Source organism: Echinops telfairi, unplaced genomic scaffold, assembly GCF_000313985.2.
Source record: "Echinops telfairi isolate 266 unplaced genomic scaffold, ASM31398v2 ScPeMD7_3533;HRSCAF=4204_1, whole genome shotgun sequence".
Lineage (NCBI taxonomy): Eukaryota > Metazoa > Chordata > Mammalia > Afrosoricida > Tenrecidae > Echinops > Echinops telfairi.
The window spans coordinates 19,380,228-19,392,668 of NW_022107432.1; the positions used below are offsets into that span (position 1 = coordinate 19,380,228).

At 46.7% G+C, this 12,441-nt stretch overlaps 1 protein-coding gene across 1 annotated transcript in view; it reads left to right on the forward strand.

The window, feature by feature from the left end:
- The window catches only part of LOC101659857 (24-hydroxycholesterol 7-alpha-hydroxylase), a 72,101-nt gene that overhangs the window by 56,625 nt on the left and 3,035 nt on the right, over positions 1-12,441 (forward strand). The window contains exon 9 of the mRNA XM_004710882.2: positions 8,920-9,007. Within this exon, the coding sequence (XP_004710939.1) occupies positions 8,920-9,007 (88 nt within the window). The remainder of the gene's footprint in view (positions 1-8,919; positions 9,008-12,441) is intronic.

A 12,441-nucleotide genomic window follows, 5' to 3' on the forward strand; every position in this document is an offset into this window, starting at 1 on the left:
CCCCAAAGTCTATTTTTGGTATTCCCTTCAGACTTCCTTGCTCTGCTCCCCTTGCTGTTCTATTGTATGCCCTTAGTGTTTTGCCAAGGTGTGGTGGGGTCAAATGGCGCACAATTCCCACATTGTGTCTCCAGTGTTGTCCCCTGTGGGCTAAGGGTCAGTGAGGGATGCTGAACAGACACAATTTTTCTCCAAGTTTATATTGTTTATATTATTATTTCTTTCATACAGTATTGGATACCCACGTCTATTAGGCTGGGTTCTCTAGGTACGCAAAACCAGTGACACTTTTATTTGTTTACTTAATTTACTTACATAGATAAATAATAACATTTTATATCAACAGAATGGCTTACGCAGTTGTAGATGTGGGTAAGTCACTGCAGTAAGTTATCATGTCTTCCCTTGAGTGGTGTAGCTTTGGGATCTGATAAATCCAGGATCAGCAGGATCATCACAGGATAGAGTGGCAGATCAATCTAAATAAGAGTCCACATTTAGGTACGAACAAGGTCAGCAGGTCAGGCTTGCGAGACTAGAGAGGTGAATAAACTAAAGGTCAGCAGGTCAGATGGCAGGCTGCTGATGGCTCCAGGGAACAGCAGGTAGTAGCCATTGGCTCAAGTCCAAAACTAGACTGTCAACAGGTCAGATGCAGAATCCAGACTCAACAAAAAAGCGAGCAGGCTTCCCCACAGTCTCCACTTATATAGTAATTAGGTCATACCAGGAGGAAACTTACCTTTAAATTGCAACGAGGCTGTGACCTGAAAAGGGGGTTGCACTCCACCCTAATCATACAATCAATTGGCTGTTCACAGTAGTTTCGATTATGCAGTTTACACTGTTACTGAACATTTCTGGGGACTAGTAGACCTTCCCAGACAAGCCAGTAAGAATCTTCACCCAGTGAACTTGACATAAAATTTATCACCAAACTCTCTGTCATACAGTTAGTTCCAGCTCATCTTGACCTTCAGAGGACAGAGTGGAAATGCCCCCTTGTGAATTTCCTAGACTGTAAAGCTTTAGGGAAATATAAAGCCTCATCTTTCTCCCTTGGAGCTATTGGTAGTTTCAAACTGCTGGCCTTGAGGCTAATAGTCCCACCTATCACCCACTACGCTACCAGTTAGCAAACGTTTGTTGAGATACCAGGGTTCACACAAGAGACCGCATTGAGGTAGCTGTCTTCAGTGAAGTCAAAAGCCTAAAATTCCCATTTCTTTGGGAGCCCCGTGTACAATCCTAGTTTTCTGTTTCATATCATGATTTTGTTTCCTTATTGCTTAAATTTTGCTGGGACCTTAAGGAAGTCTTCTTCCAAAGACACTCTCCAGGTACTGTGGCATCCACACCGAGGGGCGCATCAGTGTTTATAATGTAGCTCTGCATTAGGGATGGCAAGGCCATTGCCATTTGGGATTTGTGGAACTCTGAGCACAGTTGTGCCTGTGCATCTCCTTGAAGGGTAAGGCGATTGCAATAGTTGGTATCCGCATAGTTCATCCGTAAAAGACCGGCGCACAGTCTCGCTGCATTTGAGAGATGTTTGAGTCACTTTTCTCTCACCGTTACTTAGAAAATGGCCTCCATGGAGGGAACATAATCAAATCCCTGTGGCCTTCATGAGAAGGTGAAATCCAATTTCTTGCAGGAGTCATCTGTTACCTAAACGAAGGCTTTCCCTCAGCTCCTTGCTGGCTGGCATCGGATGAACTCTGTTTCTCTCTAGAATTGTCTCTTGACATTTGCCCCACGTTGGGCGCATGTCCTGGAGGGCATGGGCATGAGGGTGTGAGGATTGGTGGTGGTTCCTTCTAAGACGCTGAGCCAGTCTGCCGGGATCCTTGGTTCATTTTTCAGCGGTGCTTCTCTCATCTAACTCCTTTCCTAAAGAGCCGCCACTCACACCAAGGAGGACCGGAGAGACCATTGGCAATAGTGCAGCCATCGCTTCCCGGGCCGTTTCATTGTGACACTTGGCTACGAGGCGCAGATTTAAGTCTGTCAAGAACAGAAGTGATTCCAGAGTGATTGAAAATACTTAGGGCGAAGTGCTTCCACCGAAACAAGTCCCTGTGTGAGCAAAATCATTTCAGCGAGGCCTTGTTGCTTTTATTTACAAAATAGATGTCCAGCCCTCGATGGCAAAGAGAACACCTGGGTAGGATGTTCTGCGTGCAGAGAGGAAGAAAGCAAGCTTTGAGAAGGGTGTTCCCCCACCTTCACCCCCTTTTGGGTGGATTTTTCCCCCCCTCATCAAATTGAGCGGCTTCTTTCCGGAAGGGAGGGGTCTCGGTTGTGGACCTTGTGGTGGTGGCTTTCGGGTGGTGGATTCCGACTCACAGCAAGCTCATGTGGTGGCGCAGACCAGAACTGCTCTTGGGGATTTCCAGGCTGTGGCTCTGTGAGAGCAGATGGCCGGGCTGGGCCTCGGAGGCATCTTCGGGTGGATTTGAACCTCCAGCCTTTGGGGCTCCAGTTGTCCCCAGTTCCTAGGAGGAGAGGACTAGGATCAAAGCTGGAAGCTATCCCAATAGTGTCCTTTGGTTGTTATCTGCCCATCACCCAATCTCCTCTTCTCCCCGTCTTACAAGTCCAGTTTTCCACCTGGGGGCCCAGGTCATGTGCTGACTCCACCCACTGTCCAATCAGCCAATCAGCACGCTTTGCCCCTCCCTCGCCCTCCTTTCCCACAGGGATTGGGTTGGGTGTCTCCACGTTTCCAGCAGGCCAATTAACAACCTGAGACTTCTGGGTCAAAAATAAGCCTTTTCCTCCCTGGGTGTGAACGTGAGGGTCTGGCCCCAGAAACCGTTAGCAGCTATTTTGAGCCGATCAGAACAGACAGTGTTAGAATAAAGCTGATCTCGCACAGAGCCGCATCCTTGAACGGCTGCCGTGATCCTGGCACTAATTCAGGGTCCTTTGGCTAGGCAAGCAGTGCCTCCCCTTCGTCCCAGAAACCAGTTCCACGGAGGATTTCTGCCCTTAGCAACCAAGCACCTTGAATGGGTATAAATGCCCTGAGGAGCCAAAGATTGCCTTAGAGAATTAAAGTAGTCCATGCAATGTTGTTTCAAGCTTACAATAGCTGGTAAGGAGGCTGAGGTTTGTTGCCTGAGGATCGAACACAAAACAAAAAAAGGAAGGCATGTCTTACATTTTATTTCTGGAAGCTGTGGAATTTCAAATAGACCATGCGTTCATTTCTTTTTGAGAAGCACTTAATTCGAATGAAGTCGGTACTATTCCCTCAGTCCCTTTCCTGAATCAGAGGTTCTAAGAGGTGACCAGACTTCCATCTCTTAGACTTCAGGGCTTTGCTTCTTTGAACATAGCTGGAGGAACACCAATAGAACTCTCCTGGCTGCAACCCAGGAAATCAAGGACCGCAGCAAGTCCGTGCCCACCAGAAGTCAGAAGTGGTCTTCCCCTTGATGCGCCCAGCAGTGGCTCAGATCATGAAAGCCTGAGGTTCTGAGCCAGGGGCTTAGAAGCCCCATCTGACCTCCAGCTGCAGGAAGGAGTAGGAGAATCCCACTCTACATCCGCCTGAGGAGCATTGTTATGAGGCAGAGGTGGGACTTGCCTCCACCCTCCGTCTTTCTGTACCCTACTCTGACACCAGCCGGTCCTTCTCAGGGCACCAAACCAGTCCTCTGAAACCAAGCCTACTTCTCTTTGGGGTTTGATCAACGGTTGCAATGGCCTCTCAGAACTTGCAGACACCGACTCATGATTATGGCCGGGGTAGGTGCGTCTAGTAAGGTTCATTGGTCAACGTCGGAAATCATGGAGGCTGGTTCTTTGCATCCTTCTGCCTCTCAGCCACCCATGCCTTGTTCTCTGCACGGCTTGGGCAAGTGTTGCGGTCGGGCTCCTTAAATGATGAGAAGTGACCAAAGGGGATCCCACTCTGCAAGCCAGACTCTGGCCCAGAGGGAGTCACCTTGGCTCATGCAGTCAGCCCACTGCTGTTTCGTGGTTTCGGTACGAGGACCTCTGATGTCCTCATTGACTCGGATATTTCTGGAAGGGATCTTGCACACACTCTGATCATTGCTCTTCTTAAGAAAAAAAAAGTTTTATTGGCATATACTTCACATACCATACACTTTAATGGTGTAATCATATTAAGAATAGTTGTGCAATCACCACAATCAATTCCACAACATTTTCTTCTTATACTCATTGTTGTTAAGCTCCCCATTTCCCCCCCAAACTTTCCTGCCATCCCCCTGGGTAATTGTTAATTTAGTTACTGTAGCTATAGATTTACCTATAGAAACCCCATCACTATCGATTTACCTATAGAAATCATATCTTGGATTTCATATACAGAAAGTCATACAAAACACAAACACGAAGCAAACAAACAAATAACAATGATTAGACACAAAAGAGAAAAACTGCAAAAAGAAAGCAGAAAATATTAAAAACTGAAACAATTTAAAAATGGGTCTAAAAGGAGATCAAATGAATATTATATTTCAGCCTCACCGTACCTGCCATAATCAACTTTACAATGCTTTCTGTCTGCTAGCAAGACTGTTCACATCCCTGGACTGTGGTCAGAGGGGAGGCCTGGAGGTTTAATCCAAGTGGGGACCTTGCGAATGGATTTCGTGCTTCTACTGTCATCCAATGCCTTCTGCAAACCGGGTGCTCAGAATTTAAGCTCTAATACCATTCCCTGCTTTGGATCTGGATTTTATTGTTTATAATCCTTGGATCACATAGGCTGGTGTGCTTCTTCCATGTGGGCTTAGTTGGCATTTGTGTCAACTACATGTCACTTAGAGAGCTGCTTGTTTTAAGAAAAGCCTTTAAGACCCCAGATACTGTTCTTTCTGATAGCCGGGCACCATCTACTCTCTTCATCATATTTTGCTATAGGATCCATAGCTTCAGTGGTCTGTTTATGAGGACAAGTGTTGAGTAGGGCCTGTCAGAAGAACTCATTGTTCTTAGATTGAGGCCAGAATTAAGTGCATGGCTCTTCTTTGATGGTGGCGGAATTCCTCTGATCCTGCTTCTGAATTGGCTCACTTTATACCGAGTAGAATGGGAAAACCGGCTAATCCCTGAGTTAGAGTCCTGTTTCCCTTATCTGCAGGCTTCTCCCAAGTCCCTGGGTGGGAGTAACAAAGACTTTGGATAGAAACGCTGTTCCAAGTAGCTTCACATCACGACATGTCCATCAGTCTTCTGTTCTTTACCTTTTGAGCTACCTTTTCACTTTCTCTTCTCCTTTCAAGACAGTTAGCGTTCTCTTCCTTTTTTCTTAAAGTGTTTTCTTTTGTCCTTTCTCTTCCTACACAAAACCGATCGCGGCCAAGTCACTCTCAGGAGACCCTATCGGACAGAGGAAAACAGGCTCCATAGCCCGTCATCTGCACCCAAGCTGACTGCCATCGCTTCTCCCCCAGAGTGGCTGCTGAATTCAAACCTCCGCCACTTCAGTTAGTGAGGACGGAGCGAGCCCTTTCCCCCTGCGCCTCTGGGGCTTCCTGCCTTGTTGGACTTACCTGTATCTAATTCCTCTCGCCCCATTTCCTTTATTTAATGTCAGCTCTACAGGCTTGCTCGGACTCTCCCCAGTATTCTTCGTAGAAAGTTTGGTACCCCAGCCATAGTCTTTCATGAGTAGCTGAGTTTTTTTGCCATTTTAGTAATGTATTCTAAAATTAAAAGAGTGGTTAAACTAGCTTTGGCTTGGAGAACCTATAGATTTCCCAGTGCCTTAAGGTACCCTGTTCTCTGAGCAAGGATCCACAAATGGAGAAAGTAGACAAGTACCAAGTACTTACGGCCTTGTGAGCATGTTTAGATTTTAATGAGCTTTGTTTGTAGATGTGTAATGTTGTTCCTGTAAGTGTAAAAAATAAATCTGTTATAAATAATATGCCTCATTATTTTCACTGTTTTGTCAGTAGAGGAATTAAGAAAACATTCCTACCGCGAACACAGCTCGGTTTGCTTCTACAGGGCTTTGGTAAAAATGCAGACTTACAAAGCCAGTTGTCATCAACACAAAAGCTTTGAATGCCACAGGTGTGTATTCTAAATGGATTCCCAGATCTTCCGCTTAACTTCCAGCCTCTCCACTGCCTCCTCGGGGTGGTGCGTCGGCATCGATTTCCCGGATGACTGTGTCAGCTTCCAGAAGGGTCTCTCTGCCTTCAGTTTCTTCTCCATCCACTCTGCCACTGGAGCAAACTCCCAAAACAAACTCATTGCCCTTTCCCGGGCGGGGCTCCATTCCTGCACCTCTGGCTTGGGATTCCCTCCCTCTCCAATTTGATGGCTCCGCGTGCTCATTTCGGCCAGAGGAGCTACCATACAGAATCATTCTAGCTGACAGCCATTTCTCTTCTGGAAAAGGACGTGTGTCTCTCCTCTGTCCTGAGGGGCTTTGCCCAGGGCACACCACATTCTTGTTGTTGGGTGCCGCCGAGAGCCGAGTTGACTTGGAACCATCGTGACCCCACACCAGAAGGAAGCACTCCCCATCCTGTGCCATCCTCATGATCGTTGCTACGCTTGAGTCCAGTGTCGCAGCCACTGTGGTGATCCGTCTTGTCACGGGCCTTCCTCTCTGCTTTACCAAGCACAGTGCCCTCCAGGGACCCATCTCCCCTGGCAGCATGTCCCAAGCACGTGAGGCGAGCAGTCTCTCCATCCTTGCTTCCAAGGAGCACTCCAGGCATATTCCTTCTAAGCCAGTGGTTCTCCACCTTCCCAAGGCTATGGCCCTTTCGCACAGTTCCTCATGTAGTGGTGACTGCCACCCCACCCCCCACCCCCAACCATAACATTATCTCCGTTGCTACTTCATCGCTGTCATTTTGCTACTGTTATGAATCAGGTGACCCTCTGAAAGGGTCCTTCGATCTCCAAAGGGGTCGCGACCCACAGGTTGAGAACCACTGTTCTAAGATGTAGCATCTTGCTTCTAAGCTTAACACTTACTGAGGCCTAACCAAGGTGACACGAGTCGATGAGTAGCTGTCTGAAGGATATGTCTTCCAGGAAGCAGATTCAACTCCCTGTGCTTTCTAGACGCTTCTGCTCCTCTGGCACTTTGCACGTGTCTCAGCCAAGGGCTTCGTCTTGCTCTAGCATGGCCAGCTGTTTGTGCATCTGTCTTGCTGTACAGATGATAAACTTCAGAGATGGCGCAGGCCATATCTTCTTCATCTTCATGATCTTAATTTTTTCCTTTATTTGTTTTTTGGCTGACTGAGTAAATGAATGAATATGGTTGACCTGGTACAATGGCAACACGTGTGCATTCCCACTGGTGTTCTTGAGCCATCCTGGCGGTATTTTATTTCAGATAAGATCTGGAGCCCTAGGGGTATTGTTATAAGGCCCATGGGCACCACAGTGAATCTTCATAAATTCTTATCTTTTGAACACGTCTCACCTCCTTATAAATGCTAACGGTGATCTATTCCAAGAGACTATCAATGTCTATGAAATAGGACCGATCCAATCTTTGTTGAAAGGAGGCACCGTCACTTCAGTATTGGGCTCACCTTGTGGCGAGCACTTCACCAGTCACTCCATGGGAGAAAGATGAAGCGGTTTGCTACTACACCCATTTACTATCTTGAAAACCCATAATAACGTCACTGTGAGTTGGAGCTGATTCTATGGCAGTGGATGGGCTTAAATAATCCTTACAGATACAGGCTGAATTGAACAGTCTAAAGAAAAGGCAATGCTAGTACTGGCGACCTGGGTCAAAATTTCTCATGAACAAGTCTTTTCCAAATTCTGCTTTGAAACTTTTACTCCTGACCATGATGAATTAACAGGACTCAACCCTTCTATCAAAAATAAATAAATAAATAAATAATAACATGGATGGATCAAAATAAGCAGCACAGGACAAAGTGCTGCAAGTGAGAAAAAAAAAAAGCAATGAAAATGAGCCTACAATTGTCCCAGCTGGTTGCCTATTGCCTTGGTGGATGAAGTGCTGGCCTGCTAAGCAAGAACGCGGTGGTTCAAACCCACGAGCTGTTCCTGAGGGCAAAGACGAGGCTGTCTGATGCCATAAAGATGTACGGTCTCAGAAACCCCACAGAGGGAAGGTCACGGTGGCTCCATGGCAGTGGGTCTAGTTTAGGTGATTGACGATGGCCATTCCCAGGACACAGATCAGGGAGGAGAAAGGTCCACAGCTTAACAAAGTATCTCTACATAAAAAAGACAGAACCTGACATTTAGGCAATTAGCGTGCAGTCAAAAAAAAAAAAAGCCCCACCCCCACCCCCCCACCCCCCGCAATAAAGTACTCACATGTGGCTAATGCAACTGAAGAACTGAATGTTTTTATTTTATTTAATTTTAGTTTACTACCTTTAAATCATCACATGTAGCAAATGGCTACTATATTGGAAAGCACAGATCTAAAACATTGCAGAAACCTTGGGATTCACATTTACTGAGTGCTTCCACTGGCTAAGCATTTTACAAACACTGTTCAGCATTTCAATCATCCCAAGCATCCATGGGCTATTGTTAGGTACCTTGGAGTCGATTTTCAGTATATAGCAACCTTATGTGACAGAGTAGAAGGCCCATATGCCTCGGAGGCTGTTCTCCTTACAGGGGTAGTTGGCCACATCTCTCTACCACAGAGCAGTTGGCTGGGTTTGAACCATCAACTTTTGGATTAGCACACAGGAGCTTGACCCCTCTGCCACCAGGGGCCCTCTGCTATGTGGCAAGTGGCGTTATAAAAGAAAAAATTCTTTCTTACTCTTTCCCTTTCATAGAAAAGGTTTATATTACAAAGAAAAACATAATTGCGGTGAGAGAGATGTGCTTTCTAGTTATTTTCTGTTACTAGATAACTCATGCATCTTTTGCAGCCAACTAACCTTTATATTTTTCTTCCAGGTGGCTTGCTCTGCTAGAGATTCAAATATGCATTATTTTAATATTTTATAAATATGACTGCCATCTTCTGGACCCATTACCAAAACAGGTAAGTGTTTTCATCCATTCGACTGTCCTGGTGGTGTTTATATTTGTTATGTATTCTAAAGTGTTGGTTTGAATGACTAAAGATGAGTTGACTGATCCACACATAGACCTGATCTTAATAGGTGCCTTAGATTGAACCCGACTGAGAGATCCTGCTGCTTCTCAGTTCTAGTCCAGCGTTCCCCACAGTGAGGGATACAGCCCCTTGTGCAGTGCTGGAATAATCGGCAGGGGTGGGGCTGCAAAATCAGATACCCATACCTTATCCTGAACTGTAGTCCAAAAGTGTTTAATAACCAGGGGGGAGCTGAGTAAAAAGGGGCTGGCAGGTCAAATCAGTTTAGGAATCTATGTTCCAATCTATGTGCTTCAATTACCACAGATGGCCAGAAGAGCTAACCCTTGGAAACCCTCTCCAGCCATTCTGTTGTATCTAATAGGGTTAGATCAGAATTGGCTTGATGGGAGTGGGTTTACCACCTTGCCAGGATCTAATAACTATTACACTTTTAGGACGCCCCTCAGTGAAGTTACCTATCTGAACCTTCCCTTGGATAAATAGGCCTGGACTTGATGCCAAGCCTGTTTCCCCAGAAAGGCATGTCTGCAGGGCCAAAGGTGAGCCAGGAGTTTGGGAAGCCGTCTGCCTCTTTGTGAGGCCTAGGCATGAACAAAATCTCACCAACAGGCAAAGTCATGGACAAAAATGGGAAGGTCGCGCATGACCCTGGGCTAGTCTGAGCATTTAACTCTACTGTGCCTGTTGACCTCTGTCCTCTGAGACAGCCATTGTTGTAGATGGTGTCCTCTAGTTGACTGGGACTCAGAGCAAGTGACTATGTGACAGAGTAGAACTGCCCTTTAGGGTTCTTGAGATGATACTCATCACAGCAACATACCACACGTTCTGTCTCCCAAGGAGCCACTGGGTCGTTTCAAACCACCAACCTTTCCATTGGGAAATGAGCACTTTAGACTCATGCGTGCATGACTCATGCCCCTTTCTCTTAAACTAGCAGCTCTCAAACTGGAGCAAGCATCCAAATCAACCACGGGCTGACTAGACTCCAGAATGCCGGGCCCACCCCAGAGTCACAGATCTGTTCAAGCTGAGGTCTGGCTCACATTTGGCCTTTCTAACAAGTTCCAAACCACAAGGTCAGCAGTTTGAAACCAGCAGGCCCTCCGTGGGAGGAAGATGAGACGTCCTACTCCCGAAAAGAATTAGAGTCTCGGAAACCCTGTCCTATAAGGTCGCTGTGAGTCGGAATTGACAGTGGCAGCGAGTAACAAGTTTCAAGGGGCCATGGTGTTGTGGTGGGCTGCTAACCCAAAAGTCTGCGGTTCTAAACCACCAGTTGCTCCTCAGATGAGGCTGTCTGCTCCCATAATGATTGACAATCTTTCGAACCCTGCATAGGATCTCAGTGAGTTGGAATGATGCGATGGCAGTGGGCTTGGGTGGTTTAATATGGTCCAGGTGTTCCTGATACTATGGGTCTAGGGACCACACTGGAAATAAGTGGGGAGAGGCCAGTTTAAGTCCAATGTTTGGTAACCATTTAGAAAACTCGGGATGAAAGGTGCTTTTAAACCAGGCATTTGAACCAGTTCATTCTCATTTGGCCCCATGCTCAGAATATGACTTTTCGCCCCAGGTAGACTAAATCAGAATCTATACTTTTTCCTTGTTCTCAAGGGATCCTTTCAGCATGCAATCACCCAGGGACCATGTTAAAACTTCTGCTTGAACTGTAGCTCCTGCTTCAGACCGTCTGGGGTGGAAAGGCTAAGTCTCAGCGAGAGGCAGCAGTGGGATGAGCAGGTTGGGCGGCCTGATTTAAACTGAGGCTGCAGCTCAGCAAGTACGCATCGCTGAGTCAGGCCCACTCACAGAGCCTGCTGTGCTTTGATTGACTATTGATATTGTCAGGCTAATGTGTGGAGGGGTAAACAAGACTTTCAGGGGACCTTTCAATAGGACCCACATAAGAGCATAAGTAAAACAAAAAGATCCCATCGTAAATAGGCACACTTCAGCACTTTCCCTTGATGTTCTGTCTACTTGTATTTTGAGAACAAGTGATTATCAGTGACGAAGAGCTCTCATAATCCTACGATGAAAGAGCAACTGGAGTCCGCGTTGTAAAGGTTTTCCACTGAGCAGTTTTGTTGGCAAAATGAGGTGAAGACACGCCTTTCAGATACAGGCAGCACATCACACGTTTGTGCTCTGCACTCAGCCCAGACCCACCGCCCTCCAGCAAGAAGGCACAGAAATGCTCTTTCAGATAGAAAAGATGCCATCTACGAACACCTTCTGACCCCTAACCTTGGCGACCAGTTATTTCGACCAGTTCTCTGTAGGCAAGTTTTATTCCAATCATTTATTTCTAGCTCAGCAGTAGATTACAAACCCAAACCGAATCCACTATCTTCCATTGGTTTCAACTTACAGCAGCCCTGTAGATAGTTTCTGAGGCTGTGACTCTTCTCGGGAGTTGTAGACAGCAGCCAGCTTTCTCCTTCAGAGCAGCTGATGGGTTCAATTCTAAGCCGCTTTTACATACGTGGTATTCCTGATACCCCCATGAATTTTTGTGAAAGATCACTTACTATCTCTGTTTGTGAAAAGCACAAGTCCAGGTGAGTTCTCACGGCCCACGGTTACATTTCACAGTTTACAATGCTTAGGTTGCCGGGCCAGAGTTTGACTGGAATTATTTAATTGCCGGACTTGTTTCAATAAGTTGTACAATGTGGTGATCAACAGATGCAGGAACTGACCTCCAGATAGCCAGGTTCTCTGAGGACACAGGCGGGCATGTATGGCCAGAGGGTTCTGTGGACACTCTGTGGTCAAGAGCAGGTGCATCATGGGCCCCCTGAAGTTAGATTTAGGAACCAGACCCTGGCTGTCACTGCAGCAAGCTTCCAATGGAAGGGTCTTCCCTGCTCAGGAAGCGTGACCAGGCAGGGATGGGACTTTACTACACGAGCAGAAAGAGGAGGAAGAGAAGCATCTGGCAAGCAGAGACGTGGACAGAAAAGGAGAGGTTTTTCAGGGAATGTAGGCAGGGGGACATGATGTTTATTCATGCAAGAAGGTAGCATTGCGTGCATGGGGCTGAGGTTCTTGTTGTCGGTCAACAGGTGATCAACACGAGGACCCGTGACAAAGACTTCTGGGTGGGTTGGTGCACTCTGCTGGTGCCTTCTTTGCTCTTGGATTCAACTCAAGGTCGCAGGTGTCTGGTCTGCCCTTGCTCCTGCGTCCCGTCTGTGCTGGCCAGATGCTGAGCGCTGAAGGGCCAGGGAGTGGACCTAAGAAATGCAGTATTCTTGTCACAGAGGAGGACATGGAAGATGACATAGGCTAATCTAATAAATATGCCACAAGATTAAAGTTAACTGGGTGTGGGTGTGGTGAGGCCT